The 20,389-nt window shown below is 38.2% G+C and overlaps 1 protein-coding gene across 5 annotated transcripts in view; it reads left to right on the top strand.

Annotated features, from left to right (window-relative positions):
• LOC127875051 (uncharacterized) overlaps positions 1–15,118 on the top strand; it is a 66,652-nt gene extending 51,534 nt beyond the window's left edge. For all 5 annotated transcript variants that reach the window (XM_052419865.1, XM_052419862.1, XM_052419863.1 and 2 more), the window contains 6 exons: positions 8,546–8,727; positions 10,068–10,163; positions 10,668–10,819; positions 11,681–12,513; positions 14,058–14,294; positions 14,715–15,118. In XM_052419865.1, the coding sequence (XP_052275825.1) occupies positions 8,546–8,727; positions 10,068–10,163; positions 10,668–10,819; positions 11,681–12,513; positions 14,058–14,294; positions 14,715–14,939 (1,725 nt within the window). In that variant the 3' untranslated portion in view covers positions 14,940–15,118. The remainder of the gene's footprint in view (positions 1–8,545; positions 8,728–10,067; positions 10,164–10,667; positions 10,820–11,680; positions 12,514–14,057; positions 14,295–14,714) is intronic.
• Positions 15,119–20,389: the final 5,271 nt, after the last annotated feature.

The raw sequence follows: 20,389 nt of genomic DNA, 5'->3' as shown, positions 1-20,389 counted from the left end.
ATTATACCACGTGACGCCATTCTTCCCTGTATCTTGCAACTATGCTTTTAACGCCATCGGCGCTCTCGTTTACACCAGTCACTCACTTTATTCAGCATGTTCTGTAAATTTTCCCCGTTTTCACCCAGGATAACAATGTCGTCCGCGAAAAGAAGTATTCATTCATTTTCGCCGTTAATCATGATTCCCAAGTTCATGCACTTCAATTCTATAGCTAAATCGTTTATGTATAGTCCGAATAGGGTAGGCGAAATTTTATTTCCCTGTTCTACGGAGCATTCTATGTCAAAGTAGTCCGTGAGGTGCCCATGAACATCAACCCTTGCCCGAGAAGTGCTGTACAGATGTCGCAGTATATTATAGAACTGTCCTTGAACGCCGACGGATAATATTTTTGCAAGCAAGCAGTCTCTGTCAACCCGGTCGAAGGCCTTCATCATGTTGATAAAGCACGCATATGTCGGTAAGCCTTGAGATTTTCTATTGCGGATGATAGAACATAGTGTGAATAGATGGTCTGTACAGGAACGCAGTTTCCGGAAGCAGTTTTGTTCATCTACTATTATATCGTGTGAGTCCAGATATTTTGTTAGTCGGCTGTTTAACACACTTGAGAACATTTTGCTAACCGCCGGAAGTAGACTTATTCCACGGTAGTTGAGCGGTATACGACAGTCGCTTGTGCTGCTTTTCGGTATTGGCCTAATGATGGACGATGACCATAACGCGGGCGTTATCCCAGTGATAAAACATTTGTTAAAAAGTTCATGGAGGAGCATGTATGAGTTTTCATTCTTAAACACTTCATATGGGAGTAGGTCTTCACCACATGCCTTGCCATTTTACAATTCAGTACAGCCTTTCTTATTTCAGCAATGGAAATGTTAGCGTTCAAAATTGAACACGAGTTGTCCTCCTGGTTTTCAATTCAGTGTTCTTCCAGGTCGGTTTTGAATTTTTTGACATCATTATAAAATTGTTCGTCAAAGTTGGGTCCTTCGCAAGCTTTTGCTTTGTTAAATAGATTTTTAAAGTCAGTCTGACATCTTTTAAGGACACTTGTTCTGTCAAATACAATGTCGCCGTTTTCGTCAAGTGTCCCCATGGGTATTGTGGAGCTGGGTATTGTGGAGCTTTGTTTTGAGCCCAGTTATTTTATGTGGCGCCAAAATTCTTTGGGATTCTCTGTGCAGATCTCCTTGAGTTCAGTTTGCTGGTGTCGTTCGTATCGTCGTTTGCTCTTTTTGATCTCCCTTTAAAGCTGCTTTTGTTTGTCCTTATATAACTGTCTATGTCGGTGTTTCTCGCGTTTAGTTCCAGAGAATTTCAAAAAGTCATGTTCACGTTCACTCACTTGTTTCAATAGTTCGTCAAGAGTGCTATCCCACCACGGTTTTGATTTATTTCGAAAAAAATTTTTTTCAATGTTTTCGATGTGCACTTATAGTCCACCTTTTCGATAAGTTCATTGTAGTATAGGTCACATGAAGTCAGGGGGAATCGATTCATATTTAAACCGTTTGCCGTTAATCGGATTATCGTTCTTTTCATGCATTGTTTGACTCCTAGCGTCAATAGGCATGGTTTATTTGCGTTCGAGTTGACAATAGATTACCGAGTGATCAGGCATCGAGCATTCCGGTTTTATAGAAAACTTCGCACAAGTCGTTTACAGTGTGCACTTCAAATGTTTTAAACAAGTCAATGTTTGAGTGTGGGGTAAATACATAATCCACAACCGCATGGCCCTTTGTTGAGATAGAGGTATAATTGCCACTTGCTGGTGTAATTCGTCCATTTAGTACACACAGTTTTGTCTCGCGTAGGAATTCCAGAAATGATTCGCCATGTTTATTTTTTGTGAAATCAATTGCTTTTCTATGGGGTATGTTCTATTAATAGCTCCACAGAACACAAGACAATCTGCAGTAGAATTCATATATACAAGGCTTGTAAGGTGGTCAAAAAATTCATCAACATGTTGGCCCCGCTCTGAACCTTCCGGTGGTAAGTAGCACACAGTTACGATGGTTTCAATGGACGATATTTTATCTATTTGTTTTAAACTGAGAATACCTTCAAAAGACTTGTCTAAACACGTCACATAGTTATCATTCATAAAGGTATCCTTCAGGAGTATAGCAACCCCACCCGAGCCACATGTAGCTTTTTGTTTCACTGATTCTCGGTTGAATAAGTAAGTCGTGTAATTTTCTAAATGAAGTACTTCATTTTTTCTTATCTTTGTTTCTGTCAGGCATATTATATCCGCATTCAATTTGTATAGTATTTCCTTTCTCGGTAAGCAGTTTTTGTTAGTTCTTCGTTAATGTTCCATGTCAGAATATTAATGTCAGAATATAGCTGTGATTTCTCCTAGTCGCTTTGTTCGATTCGTGACGCTGGGCCCGTGCTTTGAGATTTTGCTAGTATCGGTCCCCTGTAGCGCTGACCGTCAATGAAAAGCGCACCGTTACGATATTTCCCGTTTTTCTTTTCTCGCATTGCGTGGTCGATAATCGGTTTCAGTTGCGATTTGTGTTCACGGTCGAATTCAGTTAAATCGTCCGTTATGTAATAATTGCGTTCGTCTAGAGCTATTTTCTTTGAGCTGAAAATTGCAAGTTTATGATTGAATGATCTTACTCTAAACATTATTTGTCTCACTTTTCCAGATTGTTTTTTTCCTACTCTGTACGCATTTTTCACTACAATATCTGATCACAATATTTGTCTTACATGTTTCTTTCGGTAAGACAAATATATGAAAAGTGGTTATAAATTGTTAAGTACAGATGTTAGTGATAGCAGTTGCCTATGATATCAGTCTTACATTTTCGTTTCGGTAAGGCATATATATCAATGGCACTCTTAATGTTAATTCGATAGATGTTAAAATACCATCTGTGATAGATACATAATTCATACAAGTTAAATGATTAAACTATATTATATTTTTGTATTTAAAGGTTTCTTTGTGATTGGTTATTTTACTTGTTTTTCGTAATAGTAAAATTGAACTAAATTTATAAACATATCCGGAGAGGTCGATGTAGAGAAACCATTTAATGCAGGATAAAGTGGTGTAATATGGCATATTTATGTAAATGTGTATATATAACTACTCTTTTGTCATTGTTTGTTAAATCGATGTATATGTTTAGAATACAGCCCTAAAAGACTTCTTTTAAACAACATACTATCATGCTTATATGATGATATTTGATAGTACGAAACAAAACAGGATAAATGTATGCTACATTTTAAAAACCAATTTCTATGTTTCTAAATTGTTAATAGAATATTATCTAGTAATCAGTACAAGGACAAAAATACAAATAGGCAGCTATACTACCCAAAGTAGTTAATTGAAACACCTCTAAGATAAGAACATATTTATAATAGTTTAAAATAGATTGGTTAAATGCTTAGAAAACGTTCCAGAATTACCTTGCATGTATGTTTTTTTGAAATATTGTTCTCAAAGTGATCTTCTCCAAATGTTGGAAACATACAACTACAACTTTTGTTAAAATTTTGTATTCTAGTCTACACTGTTCGTCAACACTTGTATTGTATGTCCTCGTGGGCTTAAATGCCTTATTGGATTGAAATAAACTGTCTGTCTGATCGTTTAAAGTCAGTTTCTAATATCGATTGGACTATTTTCACAGCTTCTTCCGCATGTTCGCGTTCTTTTTCGTGGTAACCTACCAGCCTAAGATTGTTTTTAATGGCTTGGCGCTCGAAGTCTCATTACCGCCGTTGAAGATCCTACATTTTTTTATTTGCATAATTCAATGATTTTTGTAGGGATTCACACTGTGCACTCATTTTTGTATTTTTAGTGTCAGAAATTTCATTGTGGGCCAAATCTTAAGATTTGCTTTGTTCTTTACACATGCTTTCATTGCGCTCCATTCTGACCTCATATTCATCAAGGCGCTTTGTTATAATGTTTTGTTTTTCAGGAACGTTCGAGACCGATATCCTGAGAACATTGAATTGTTCTCGTATTCACGTATTTTTCAAAATTTTCATTTTCGGAAGAAGATTCGGCCATTGTATTTGATGTGTGCGGCGTAACTTCTGAATCAAATACAGGCAGGCTATTATCACTTTCTGATGGGTAAAGAACAGAGTGTGTTTGTGATAGAATATCACTTACAGTAACATCTTCTTTTGTATTGGAGCCTTGACGCTGCTGCTTTAATCCCTTTCCATTCTGGTCCGTAGTACTACTTTTCTTTCATTTCTGTGATTTTTCACGCTTTTTTTTCCTCCCATGTGTACGAAATTAATTGATCACGGCTTTCATCTAACAGTAACGGTTTGCGTTTATCCAATTTTGCAGCAGTAGAATAAACATACGTTGCATTCATGCGTGACGATCCGGCGGACAAGAGATAGTGAGCAGTTGTCAATCCGTTAATCCGTATATTTGGCGCGAGATAACGTCCCGAATAATCAACCTAATATTGCCCAACACAAAGAAAAAACAACAAAACACTTTTTTATTCTACGAGTTATATGTTATTAGCACATTTCATTTAATTCATGTTGAGACTCACTCGTTATTTTGATATATCCAGATATATTTGATAATCCACACATATAAATCACCATAAAACTAGTTTTTTTGCACTGAAACAAACGTTTGCGTCTGACAACACCGGAAGCGGAAGTTTTCGTGTGTATTCTTGCGTGCGTTTGCATGTTTTATGAAATCCTTCGCAACATGTGCCTACCTATGTGACGATATTATCAATATGGATTGTGCTTTATTTTCAACGAATGAATATAGATTATACCATAAAGAAAATTTCTTTTGTTTGCACACTCGTTGCAAAAATATAGGGGAGGCAAGTCAGTTAAACGTTTTTCGTTAACTTTATTACATCCCTTTATTTGTTAACACACCAATTAGGTGTATAAATTATATTAAAACGGAACTAAACTTGTTTAGTAAGTATTTAAAATCAATATTATGGCTTTATGCGTCTTTACATTATGCTTTGAAAGAATAAAATTGGAATATCAATATACATGCTGAGCATTGTAAATTCACTTCTGACACCAATTTGTGGTGTATACCTATATTTTTGACGCCCGCGAAACGTGTTCGATCAACACCTCTTACGCATGCAAGGGCTATTCGTGAACCAATTTAGCTTCTTGAACAATAAATGTGTAATGTCGTATCAAATGTTATCTACATTTTCATAAATACCATGTATATTACAGTACTACATTGAGCTTTTACACTTCATCACGGAAATTAACGAGTCCGAGCGGATTATTCGAGTCGCGTTGTGAGAAAACTGGGCATAATGCATGTGCGTAAAGTGTCGTCTCAGATTAGCCTGTAAAGTCCGCACAGGCTAATCAGGGACGATACTTTTCGCTTTTATGACATTTTTCGTTTAATTGAAGTCTCTTCTTAGTAAAATCTAATTGAGGCGGAAAGTGTCGTACTTGATTAGCCTGTGCGGACTGCACAGGCTAATCTGGGACGACACTTTACGCACATGCATTAAGCCAAGTTTTCTCAGAACGCGATTCAAATATGCACTGGTTCGAGTCCCGCATTTTCCTTTTTATATTGTATTATTGTTTCTATAATATTGTTTGATCAGCTTGTTTTACCGATTTTAAATTACGGGTCAGAAATCTGGGGCTTAACGGAGTCCATGGCAATTGAAAGAGTCCACTTATATTTTTTGTGTGCAAAAAACACTACTTGGTTTAACAATTCAAACGCAGAATAATTTAGCATATGAGGTACTAGGAAGAACATCACAAAAAGAGCCATTTATGTAATAAGTAATTGGTTGAAAGATATTCATTTAGAAGATAACAAGTATATTGAGTGCATTTAAAGTAACATGCGTGAGAATTTAGTAAATAAAACAAATACACACTCTTGGGCAAAATCTGTTTGCTATCTGTCGCAGGCGTAACTTAGACGTACATTACCACGGCTTAACCAAGGTGTTGATGATGAAACGTGTTTTTAATTTTTTGCAAAGTGTATATTAAATGATACAATTATCAAAAAGTGCATGTCATAACTTAATAATTCACCAAGAGCAATAAGTTACAGTCAGTTTTGTAAATTTGAATTGCAACCTTACTTAAACAATGTTAGTAGAAACAAGTTAAGATTTGATCTTTTTCGATTAAGGGTTTTATCTAATGGATAACAAATTGAATCCGTCAATTGGCATAAACCCAACATAGCAATGTTCTTGAGAAGGCATATTGTTTTTATTAGAATGTTTTCAAATACAGATATTAGAAAATTGTATATAAAATTTATATACAATTTTCTAATATCTGTATTTAAAAACATTCTAATAAAAATAAATTTATATTATAAATAAACATTACTGGAAAAGACCAAACATGCTAAAGTTTATTGAACAAATGCAATGTGATAATGCAAGTGTCAACAGAAACTTAGCCACGTTTGTTACGTAATGCATTTAGTCAAATAAGAATAATAATATTATTATTTATTGTGTTTAATTTATTTCTCAAACTTGAATCCTCGATATTTTACATTCGTCTTTTTTATGTTATCGGTATAACATTGTTAAATAGATTCTAAATGCTAGATCTTTTTATGTATTGCTACTTTATTTTATAGCTTATGAAATTCAATACTGATCACATTTAATGCCTTCATATATGACTCTATGTTTTGATAATGTGTACTCGTTGACTGTTCAGCAGCTGTCGATCCGACTTCATCGGGTATTTACTACAGAATACCGTTAGGGTCATCATGGTTACACATTAAAGTCCAGAGGATGACAATGCGATAGTCCGATGGCGACGATGCGATAGTACGATGGCGACAATGAGATAGTACGATGGCGACAATGCGACAACGCGATAGTACGATGGCGACAATGCGATAGTACGATGGCGGCAATGCTACAACGCGATAGTACGATGGCGACAATGCGATAGTCATATCGTACTGTCGCCATCGTATCACCGCATTTTCGCCATCGTACTATCGCATTGTCGCCATCGTACTATCGCGTTGTCGTACCGTCGTCATCGTATATCGCATTGTCGCCATCGTACTATCGCACTGCCGCCTTCATATTGTCGCACTGACGTAATCGTATTATCGCACTATCGCATTGTCGATATCGTACTATCGCACTGTCGCCATCGTATTGTCGCTCTGTCGTCATCGTATTATCGCACTATCGCATTGCCGCTATCGTACTATCGCACTGTCGCCATCGTATTGTCGCACTGTCGCCATCGTACTTTCGCATTGTCGCCATCGTACTATCGCGTTGTCGCATTGTCGCCATCGTACTATCGCGTTGCTAATCTGGTAAGACACTTTTCGCACATGCATTAAGCCACGTTTTCCTTAGCGGGACTTGTTCGGCGTAGCTGTATTAAGCTAGCTTTTCACCTTACCTGACCTTTGTAAGTGTCCAATAAAATTTAAATAAAATTTTCCGCGGCTAGATACGAATGAATACACTTCATTTATTCCATTGGCTGATTTGAGTATACCAACAGAACATTGGAAACATATCCGCGTCTTTGTAACACTGTTTAACTGCATGAACTAATTTTATCTCTAATGAAAAGGCTTAGTAGACAGAACAATTTTACACTCAATTCTTGACATCAATACAGTTTGTGCGTGCACCTTTTATTTTCATTGGATTGCCAGGGCAAAAGCGTTTACTTAATGGCTATGTTCTCATATTTAGTACTTACTTCCATATTCCTGTCAACATGTTAATATGTAAAAGTATAAAGAGCAGTGGAAGCGAGGCCCCACTTTAATGCATTGCATTTCAACCCGCGAGGTATCGGGTCAATTCGCGGCCAGTGTGTGAATGTCAGAGTTTATATACAGGTCATCACCGGAGTTCGCGGCCAGTAAAATAATCGTTATATAATAAAGAGGCTATCCGTGAACTAGGTGACCTGGAATTTTCTTTAGACCAGAAATATGTTACATGAAGATATTCAGCAATATAATTATGGTATGATGTGTTTTCAATAATACAATGATAAATATAATTTATGATTACTTTAACAATAATTATTCCATTATATTGACTAATGTAATAAGCATGAGCGCGATGATTCTCGATACTGTTAATAATCGAATCAAATAGCAATGCCCGACAAACCACTAAAACAGGTTTGTTCAAAGAACGCGCCTATAAATACGGATACTTCGCGTGTGGCCGGTTGACTCATATGTTTTAATTTCGCTTCCATTCTTCTTTTGGTTTTCTGTTTTGTATCTATAGGTTTATGACCAGCAATATGTGTGTTATGATGTAAAATAAGCCGCGAAAACTCCGCGTAACATCCCGTACTGCGTGTGATGCAGCTAAGAACTGCACAGAAAAAGACATTCGCTATCCTTGATCTCATTCATTGAACTATCATCGCCGTATATCGTTTGTTGTTTTTTTTATAAATATTTCTTGTTTTAACGCCTACCTGCAACTGCGAAGCAATGAATCACATCGCCCCTGTTGTTTTTTCACAGGCGCAACAAGAAAAGGAATACGCGGAGCGGAAGGCGTTTATCGCTGAGTGTCGGCTCTTCTCCGACTGGTCGGCCAAGTTCAAGCATCTCCTAGAGATGAGTATCCGCAAGGAAGTGCTCCCGTATGGCGCGCCGCTCATGAAACAGGGAGAGCCGGCAGACGGCATCATGTTTATTGTCAGGTAAGGGATATGCTCCCATACGGCGCACTGCTCATGTAACAGGGCGATCTGACAGACGGTTTCATGTATATTGTCAGGGAAGGGAAGTGCTCCCATTCGGCGCGCCGCTAATGAATCAGAGGGATCTGGCAGACAGCGTCACATGCGTTGTCAGGTAAGGGAATTGCTCCACTGCGGCGCGCCGCCCATGAAAACGGTGGATCTGGCAGACGGCGTCATGTTCATTGTCAATTAAGGGAAGTGTTCCCCTACGCCGCTTATGGAAGAGAGTGATCTGGCAGAGGGCTTCATGTTTATCGTCAGGTAAGAGGGTTGCTCCTCTGCGACACGGCGCTCATGAAACAGGCGGATCTCGCAAGTGGCTTCATGTTTATTGAAGGTAAGGGCAGTGCTCCTCTACGACGCGCCGTTCATGAAATAGGTGGAAATGGCAGGCGGCGTCAAGTTAATTGTCAGGTAACGTGCCGGATGAAGTGGTGCAATCCAAAGAAATGTTTGATCGTGGCCATTTACTTTTTAAGTGGTTGCGCTTAATTTCAAGAAGAGCAGTGCATATTGAGACTGAAAATGTACGCGTGCTCGTGTGCGTACTTTGGCTTGTTATAAGCTCGTAGCCAGACAATTTCTTGTTACAGCACCCACAATTGAAGTCTGTTTTGCGAGATCGGCAAAGTTTGAATTCAATTCATGTTTTACAAAGCATATGTCACCATTATGTAAAACATGCGCTTACATCTTACATTCATTGACCTATAATGTTTAAGGTTCTATTAGGTAAGAATTATGGCCTATGCAAAGTTTCATGTAACTTAATATCAATTTTCTGAACAGGGTAATATGAAAATCCTGTGTGTGTGGGGGGGGGGGGGGGGGGGGGAGTACATTTTTTGTTTTAGTTCACAATATGTGAACCGCACGCTGAAAACTTTTTGCTTGATTTGTACACGATTGGTGAAAGTTTACGGTGATGCATCGTCATAAGGTTATTTAGTGTGCGACTTAAAACATCAAGTATTCTACAATGTGCAGTTTGGACTTTCGTCTTTTGCGAATGGGATCTTTTGGCGTTAAATGGTTGTCCTTGCAATTGACATCTGTTCCGTGGCGTAGTGGACATGATGTCCTGTCCACCTATCGAACGGGATGTCACGGTTTGCGATTCCCTCCAATATGGGAGCGTTCTTTATATCTCCCCCATGACACCAAGTACTGGTTCTATCCAGCAAACGAACTCAATAGCGTTTTAATAAGCATTAGACTTCCGGTGCAATAAATAGGTTTGAACTTAACAACAAGTGGTGTATTAATCTTGTATCGACCAATGTTTCCCTCTACTTCAGCGGCCAGGCGAAGCTGACGACGGACCCAGGACGCCACGAGCAGCAGTACTCGCAGCTGATGACGCAGCGCTCCGTCATCGAACAGGAGTTTGGCAGGTAGCATCATGTCTTACAGAAGTATAATAATTAACATGGCTATGTGAAAAGGGGGCTTAATCCTTGCTTAAATTGTCTTCCTGTGCAATCCCCACAGGCTAATCATGGTCTACGCTTTTCGCATAAACCGGATTTTGCTATTAATATACTTTCTATGAAAGAAAAATACCATAGCAGCGGAAAGTGTCGTCCGTGCTTAGCTTGTGTAGACTTCAGCGGATAATCTGGGGCTGCACTTTACACACATGCATTACTACCCGTTTTCCCATGCTCATATACAAGTTATTTATGTATATACAAATATTAGTTTATACCCTCGGTGTTATTTCGTCAATGCAGGCGTGATTGTGGGGTAAATCACAAGAGCGAAGTGTATTTGAGTCTACGGATACGACCCCCCCCTCCCAACACCCCCCCCCTCCCCCCAACAATAACAACAAATAAGACACAAACAAACAGTGGATCTCCGGAAGATGAAACTTTGTTTACACACTTTCGTTTTAGACATAACAAGGAGAATGTGTACCAGAAGGCGCCCGGTGGCCTCACGCAACAGCAGATTCGGGTCCGCCGGAAGGAGGGGTACGCGGCGGCAGAAAGGCGCTTTATGAACAAGACCATCGACCTGTGCACCATTGAGAACAATGAAGTCATAGGTATAGATGTAAACCTATTTATTTAAGCCCGATTGCATCGAAATCCAGAGGCTTCTTTGAACGTTCTCGAGTCCGTTTCCTGGGTAGTACCAGTACTTGATGTCTTTCGGGGAGATCCAAAGCACGATCCCACACCAGGGATCGAACCCGTGATCTCCCGGTCGCTAGGCGGACCCCAAACCCACTACACCACGGCGACTTCGAAGTCCTATGAATGTTTGTGTACTTCAAATACTATTTGAAATCTTATTACAGGCGATATGTTCGATATTTCCGTATTAAACGATTAAACTGAGATAGGTATATTCCAACAAAACATGATTCTAAGTTACATTTAAAAAAGTCACCTATAAACCAAATAACTATTTGCAATGGGTTACTCTAGAATACTGGATCCACAATCAATACACACGATGTTAAATGCAGCATTTCCAAGTTTGTAAGTGTTTGTGATCATTTAGAGGTTTCGACGACCAGGCGGTCATATCAAACCCCGGAGAATCACTAACGTTAATATTAAAAAATGTTCAATTCAAATATTTGTAAATCACTCATTTGATTATTTAAAATTAGAAAATAAACCAAAGATACGAACTGAACGACTTAGGAAAACATGATTATTAGAGATTTACCTCCGTTTTTACTTGGCTGCGTGCATCAATCTCCTGCACGACGGTTACATTATACTATGTATGTGAGAGCATGAAATGACAACTCTGCATGGAGATTGCCGTGTCAAAGATAATTGCCTTATAAAGACACTTCATTCTTTTGTTTGCTTCCCATTTTAGTAAATACTGATAGTCAGCTTTCATACATTTAAGATGTGCTATTTGACGAAATCTTCTTTTAATTATGCAGGTGACCTTGAGGTTGTCATGGAGATGAGCACGTGCTCAGCCACGGTCACGTGCACTGCGACCACCACTGTGTTCATTCTAGACGCCAAGAACTACGAGCGCCTCGTACTGAAAAAGAACACGCATACCGTGACGAAACTCAAACACGGCGTCTTGAAGAAACTTCAGAGTCGTATTTCGACTACAAACGGCGCGCAGGTTCCGCTGTTTAAAATCGTGCACGATAAACTCGAGGAAGAACGGCGGCCGAAATTCCGCGATGATAACAAACGTATAAAAGTGGACGATGAAAGGAGTATGAAACTGGCGCAGATGGTGAAGTTGTATCTTAGCGACAGAGGGCCGCTTTTAGATCCTCTGTTGCCGGATTCGTTCCACGCAAGACTGATGTCGGAAAAACGAAACAAGCTTTTGCAGAAGCGTGATAATAAGAAGTCGGAAGCGGCCGCGTTACTAAGACAACGCCGCATGAGGGTCCCGAGGTCTTTGAAGCAGCTGCAAACGAGCGCCGCGGAGTCAGAGCTTCTACATCCTGGCGGAAGCTGGTTGGCGCCCAGCAAGCCATCCAAAGATGCCCACGTCCGACCGAAAACCGCTATTGGAATTGAATCACGTTCCGACATCGAACGCTCTGGGTCTCCCGGAAGTGGCGGCGGAGGTGGCTCGAGGCAAGACGGAAGGGGAGGCGTGTTCCACTTGACCGAGTGCGAGGCTGGTGACGTGCCCGGGGAAACCGTTCTTAAAGAACGGGCGGTGCTGGTGACACAGACGTTTGATCATATGTTTCAACAGATCGACAATCTCCAACGAGAGAAATCCGAGGCCAGATTAAAGGTACACAGATTTACGCATATGTAGTGACTTAGATTTATGCGATTGCCATGCTTAAGTCGCTATTCTTGCGAAACATATGAGGTCAAATTTTTAGGCACACTACATGTTTTGCTCGTCTCAGCACACCGTGCCCATTGTGAGCCCGTCCATCATTTCCTTTTTTGAATGACATATCTTCCTTAACCATTGGGTAGAGTTTGACGAAATGGAACAAGTATGTTCCATATGAGGATCCATATGCAATTTATTCACATCGCTCCTGTCTTTTGATTTTAATAATGTCATAGTGACAATAGTTTCATCTTGATTATATTTTTAAAGTAACTACCACATATAAAATGTTTGTTCAATCCCGCAAAGTCCACGTCTATCATTTTTGTATTGTAGCATCATTTAGAAATCCTCTTCGAAATTTATTCACATCATGTCCCGGGGTTAAATAAAAGGGGCCTTTTCACTGATTTTGGCATATTTTGAAGTTTGTCATTAAATGATTTACATTGATAAATGTAAAGATTGGATCTAAACAGCTCCAGTAAAAAAAAAACTAAAAAAAAATAAAGAATAAAAGAAAAAAATAACTCTTAACTGGGCTCGAACCACTGACTCCTGGAGTAAAAGTATTTCGCTTTAACCATTCGGCCATCCGTGCTCGTGCAATGAGTGATGTATTATATACTTAAAATAAGCAATCCTCGTAGCATCACAAAACTATAACGACAACAACAGAACTCTCCAAATTATTCAATCGTTTCGCGTTGCAACGCTTTATAATTTTCATGTTTTTAAATCGACAAAAGATGCATATTATGGATATTTTAGAGCATGATAAATGTTCAGTAATACCGTTTCCTCACAAATATCATAACGACAACGAAAATTTGCGAATCTGAAACAATAGTTTTTAATTTTGTCAATTTACCAAAACGTAAAAAGGCCCCTTTAAACACGCTCCAAGGGTCACATTTATATTGTGAACGTATAGCAAAGTAAACTTAAAAATATTCTATGAAACAAAAAGCCCAAGAGCGTTCATATTTAATATATAATATCATATAGTGGTTGTGTACAAAGTTTGTTCAACAAATGCCTCCGGGGTCAAAACTGATCACGCCCCAAGAGTAACCATATGTATACAGACATATATATATATATATATAGCAAAACACAAAAGCAAAATTACTAAAATTCGTCTTTAAAATGACAAGGACCAGCGATGTTAATACTGGCAGATAACATCGTGCTGGCACTCTACTAAATGTGTTCTATACATTTTCCTGTAGTGCAGTGAAGCCAAAAACCAGTGGCCTAACAATTACACATGGAAGCTATTGTTTCTCAGGTGTTGAATCATCCTTCGATTCCTCTTGTTCCTTTAAATTGGCCTCAGCGAGCTCGATGAAGTTTTACGAATGCTTATTGCTCTTTTAATCAACGCAACGGCGCGATAGGACGTCCTTTGCGAACGTTGTGACAAAAATTATTTTAAATAATAAATCCCAATCCGAAATTATGCAGTAATGCGCCCCTTATGTCGCACGTAGATGATATGCTCGGTGGCGGCCAAGGCGGAACTGCGGGACGAGACAGAGCGTGCGCACCTCGGCTACACGGCAGACGACATGTACGACTTGCATGCAGACGACTACTTTGACTACGAAACGAGCGCGGGAAAGCTGAAGAACCTCGAGCAGCGCGTGAAGTTGTTCTGTGATGAGGTGAGACAGAAGCGCTACAACGACCCTCTCCGCGTGGACGAGATGAGGACATTCCAAGTAAAGGTAGGCATGCATGCTTCCTACTGATGTGTGTATTAGTGTCCCAAATCGATGTTATTTGTCCTCCATGGCAAAGATGTTATTGAAATGTTTTGAGTTGGTGATAACCATGGTAAATCACAGACGGCATTCAGATTTTAAAAAGACTCTGTGAATACAAAAAAAACACACTATCTAATAGGAGTAAACGTATTAAAGACATTTTAGGTTTATAAGACGACCTACACACAGTCTTCTATAATTTTACAATATATCGTGTTTAAAACATTGAAATGCATAATTGTTAGAAAACATGATCCTCTTCATAAATTGTGCACACAAAAAAAACTTAATTCATAAAATATCGCATTTAACATTAGTTGAAGCAATACATATTAATTCATATTTTTTTTTATTTCTATCATTTTCATTTTGTACACCCAGGATGCAGACAGCGTCCCAATTACTGGAGGCACAGTCTACGTTAGCCGTCGTCCCTGCATCTATCCCAAAAGCGCTCGCACGAAAAACGACGCGCATCAACACATAAGACGCTTTATAATAACACGTGATCAAAATAAATATACGTCATCGTCGGCGGTGCTTCGCCCAAAATCGGCCATGCCGTTTACGAGTAAACAACGTGAGCGGCCCAAAACAGCCTGGTGATGACGTCATTTTTGATGGTGACGTAGTTATATTTACATTAAATTTACGCAAGATATATGCAATAAAATATACATGTTTTACTTTTTGTATAGTATATAATATCATTTACATAATGTTACATTGTAGTTGGAATTATTCTTTATTTATATATTCTGTCAATAAATGATGAGTCCAAACGAGTTATTGATTAAATATTGTGTTATGAACAGAAGACGAATTTTAAATTCTGCCAAAAAGGTTAGTTTTTTTCAACACACACACACGCACGCGCGCACGCACTCGCACACGTATGCGGACAAACAAACACAAAGTTCGATTTTTTTATGCTGAGAAGCGTATCAACTAGCGTGTGATTTCATTGAAAAAATTAAGCTGAAAATGGCAACTATCATTAGTTCTGTTCCGTGCTTGTTATGCAATATTCTTTGTTGGAAGGAACCATGTGCCTTTAAAAAGATATGTTGACCAATTGACAATGTACATAATGGGTGTCAAAGAGTCCAAAATAGTGCAATATAAATCTTACAGTACTCTTCTATTCTGAAACCAAACTTTTATTTTCTAATGAACACGTTGATTGCGTTTAGGCTTATTAATACACTGCATACGCAGAAAACAAATTTATCGGCAACACGTGGGTTTGGGCAAGTTAATATAATGCATATGGGCAAAACATGGATTGCGTTGGGGCAAATTAAAACAATACACAAGGGCACTACGTGGATTGCGTTGGGCAAGGTTTATACATTGAATATAGGTAACACGTGGATTTTTTTTTGGCACGTTTATACAATGCATATAGGCAACACTGTGGTTGCGTTTGGGCAACTACATTCCATGCATTTGGCACTACCTGGATTGCGTTACGGAGAGTTTATACATTTCATATGAACACCATTTGGATTGCGTTACGGAAAGTTAATACATTTCACCTCGTGGATTGCGTTACGGAAAGTTTATACATTTCATATGGGAACCACGTGGATTGCGTTACGGAAAGTTTATACATTGCATATAGGCTAAGCGTTGATTGGGTTACGGAAAGTTTACACATTTTATATGGGCAACTCATGAATTGCGTTACGGAAAGTATTTACATTTCATATGGGCAACTCATATGGATTGCCATACGGAAAGTTTACACCATTCATATTGGTACCCGTGGGTTGCTTTCGGGCAAGTTTATATACTGGATATAGGCAACGCAAGGCTTGCGTTGGGGAAAGTTTATATACTGGATTTAGGCAACGCAAGGCTTGCGTTGGGGAAAGTTTATACAATGCATATGGGGCACTGTAGTAGACTATAGACATGTCCGTTTTATTTTTTGTGACAATATTTAACTGATATTTCACACGCGAGCATCAATGCATATACACGTAGACCTATCTACGTGTAAGATCAACGCTTGAATTTTGCAAGTATGAAGACTTTGTAATAACAGAATCACATCATGAAATCCGAACAGATTAAAAGCACATCGACTTAATCTGAAAATCGTAGTTAACTTCATTCAAACGTCCGCATGTAAAGACCGTCACGTCCGGCCTTAAAGTTGATCACTCAGCAACATGAAGACTCTGGTGTTTAAACGCTCATGGGCCCATATAAAGACTTTCATGTACATAATGTCCACGTGCAAACGTTTATGTTCACGTGGCAAGGATATCAAAACAAGAAACAATAGCTTATCAAGTTAAAATAAACAGTTTAATAATAAAAAGCACAAAATTATATAATGATGCATACTGTATATCAAATTAACTTATACGATCGTAAAAATGTATATGGCGTATTTATATAGCATTAAATATATACAGTAACACATGGAATTGATGCAACGTACCCTGAAAATTTTCCCAAACTAACAAAGACCGGGCGTAGTAACACTTTGTTTCATCAAAATAAAAATATGCATATTAAATCGCGTTCTTACGATCTGTTTTCCAGAAAAAGTATTTATAGAAATAACTAATGTACTCAGTTATACTCAGTTATCACCACCCTTTTAAAACATATCGTAAGCTTGAAATCACGAATGAGTGCATATACAAGTAATATTCAATTGGTTGTACCATGGACGTTTAGTTTACTGACCCGGACGGATTTCTCTGTGCAGCATATTTTGTTCAAACTAAAGATTGCCGTTTGACTCCGTATTCCCGATCTTTTAACCCTTTCAGTGCTGGAACAGAATTTTGAAGCCTTTGCAAACAGTTCGGATCCAGATGAGACGCCACAGAACGTGGCGTGTCTCATCAGGATCCAAACTGTTTGCTTTTCTGATAGTATTCTTTGAAGAAAATCGAAGAAAATGCTAACTTTATAAATTCAGCAGACGACATTTTAGCAGTCGACAAATTTCCCAGCATGCAAAGGATTAAGGGCAGCTCTCGAAGACAGCTCTTAGTATTTAAGCGTCTTTGTGAGAAAACTTGGCCGCATGCATGTGGGCAAAGTGTCGTCCAATATTAGCCTTTGAAGTCCTCGAAAGAAGGGGCGACACTTTCCGCCTAAACTGGATTGGTGTTTAGAAGAGATTTCCACGGACGGTTAACATTGATCGTACTATTTGCTCAGAAAAGTTGAGTTCCTTTGGTTTACGGTTGAACACCAGGGCATTTGGTCCTTCTGTTTACTGATGTGTCTTTTGTGGTCTTGTATAAAATAACTTCATACTGTAGTTTTAGAAGATTGAAATACAGTATATAGATACTGCATTTTTGGACAGGGATTGATGTTCGATCACTGTTGTTTAACGAGTTGAAGTGCTTGGCGTATCCAGAGACGTCTCTGGTATATCTAGAGCGGCCTGTGGTTAATATTAGTCAGGGGAGATCACTCAGTAAAACTCGATTCGTCGAAGGTTTATCATTCTTAATTCCCGTGTATATTTTAATTTGTGTGCATACCTTCATCGTTCATTTTTCTTTATTGGTATTTTCAAACGCCACAGTCTGTGGTATATCTAGAGCGGCCTGTGGTTAATATTAGTCAGGGGAGATCACGCAGTAAAACTCGATTAGGCGAAGGTTTTTCATTCTTAATTCCCGTGTATATTTCAATTTGTGTGCATACCTTCATCGTTCATTTTTCTTTATTGGTATTTTCAAACGCCACAGTAAAATTCACCAATTATATATAGAATTAATAATCTGCCATTTTCATTTTTCCTGTTAACAAATCTACATCGTTCAAATAACTCTCAATCCTTTTACACAATAAACCCACGATTTGAGTACAATTATACGTACATGTATATGATATATTTGACGCGACGTAGTGTTTTAGATACAAGCACAATGGGTCAACAAGAATGTGATTCCTTTCTCAATTGTAATCACGATAATTAAAACGTTTTCAGTTTTGCGAAAATGTTGGTTCTGATTGATTAATCCGATCGTGTGACATGATTTTTTTTCATTTCTCGATTGACAATTTCCGTATGCATATTTAAATGTACAGTCGATTTGTGTATAGCGCATTTTAGTGAGTAACGGATAGGTTAAACGTTTTTTTTGCAAAATACTTTTATTTATGTTAAGATTTGCAGTTTTCTATGAATTGAATACAAAAAGCCTATCATTGTTAAGTCGATTCATTTTTTGGTTGACGTGTGTCACTGTTTACAACTGTTTCTTTTTTCGAAAGCATAACAAGGTCACGTTATGTACGCACCGTTTTTGTGACGACAGGAAAAGTGCAGACGAATGGTATCTTGAATTGTGCATATTTTGTTTGGTAAACATAATGTTCATTGATGTAATATTTTAGTATTATGTGTGCTTTACAAAAGTAAGAATGCTCAGAAACCAAATTGATGCGTACCATATAAATAAGCATGAAAGCTGCAACTCGGGATTAAGTGAATAACGGACGTGTGGTGACCCATATTCAGGAATGTGGGGATTGCCTCAAAATAAATATAAACTCAATTGAAGTTGCCCAATACACATGTGGTAAGCGTGTGGCTATGATATTAAATAGTGAAAATATCATTTTTAATGAAAAATAATCAAATTATAACAAAAAATCGATTTATCTGAAAACAGATTTTTTACTATCAAATCTCTCTCTCTCTCTCTCTCTCTCTCTCTCTCTCTCTCTCTCTCTCTCTCTCTCTCTCTCTCTCTCTCTCTATAATATATATATATATATATATATATATATATATATATATATATATATATATATATATATATATATATATATATATATATATATATATATATATATAACAAGGTATTCAACTCAAAATGACCCGAATATAGGGTGCATCGCTTTGAACAGCCATATTACTTCACCAATTGTGCAGCGATTTCCATGAACTTGGTCTTATTAAACGCAGAAATTAATTTCCTTTCTGGAAATGTTTATATATTGTAATTATTTTTTACAAATGCTGTGTCAAATTTCAAAAATTAACACGATACACATGTAATCCGATAAAGACCTAATGGATCCGGTAATGGCTGAATCAGTGTACCATGAAATTCGCGTTGTAAACAAATTATATTTTTTCGGAAATTTAATACCGCTGGCATGTTTCAATAGGAAAGACATGTGTCTATCCAGGCTTAATGGTTTAATTACTGAATGCATGGTGTTTACGTTGAAATGAGACTCGAAGTCCTTAGCTATCCGTTATGAACCAATCGACTGTATAAGTACATGACCGTCAAACGTTTTGGGCGATAAGTTATAACTTTACCGGTGCATAAAAAGAATGTGAAGTGTGTAACATTTGCGTTCCTTTGCGCGCTTTGTTGCCTTCAATTCTGAGTTCTCAAATCGGTCATTAAATGGAAGAAAAACTCATTTTTGAAACCATCGTAAGAAAGTCAAGTTAATTAACGAAGTACATGTACATGAAGTTAAGTTCTATGAATGAAATTCCATTTTGATGACGCGTTTTCACGTGGTTTCACACGTGATCTCATCTGACTAAACAATGCAACTCGAAATCGAGCCTATGGGTATTTGGTCCCGCGATAAAATTAATTGCGTAGGAGTGTGAGTCATTTCAGCGTTGGATTGTTATTGCATGCCTATTATCAGCGAATGTTCAAACGGTTCATTTCAATCGTGAGTGTAGCAAGTCGAAATCGAACCTATGGGCATTTGGTCCCGCGATTAACTTGACTGTCTAAGAGTATGAATATTGCTATTGAGCAGCGAGTAGTATTCGTGTTATAACCAAAGCCGGGACTTGCACCCAGATTTCTTCTCCCTCGAAGAAGGAAAAGCGTTCTGCTTTGAACTACTGTGGTTGTATAAACACGTTTCATACAAGCTACATGATCAAGAGGTGTCACTCAGCGTTTGTACGGGCTTGTGACCGTTCTTTTCACAGCGAAATGAAAAGAGCCGCTTTACCACCTTGCGATATGCAATACGGACTAGCATACTAGCAAATATAGCAGTAACTTTTGTCATACATACATGAAGAA

The sequence above is a fragment of the Dreissena polymorpha genome, chromosome 3 (assembly GCF_020536995.1).
Source record: "Dreissena polymorpha isolate Duluth1 chromosome 3, UMN_Dpol_1.0, whole genome shotgun sequence".
In the NCBI taxonomy this organism is placed as follows: domain Eukaryota; kingdom Metazoa; phylum Mollusca; class Bivalvia; order Myida; family Dreissenidae; genus Dreissena; species Dreissena polymorpha.
Note: the sequence above shows the minus strand (reverse complement) of the source record. Positions and strands in the feature narration are given on the sequence as shown.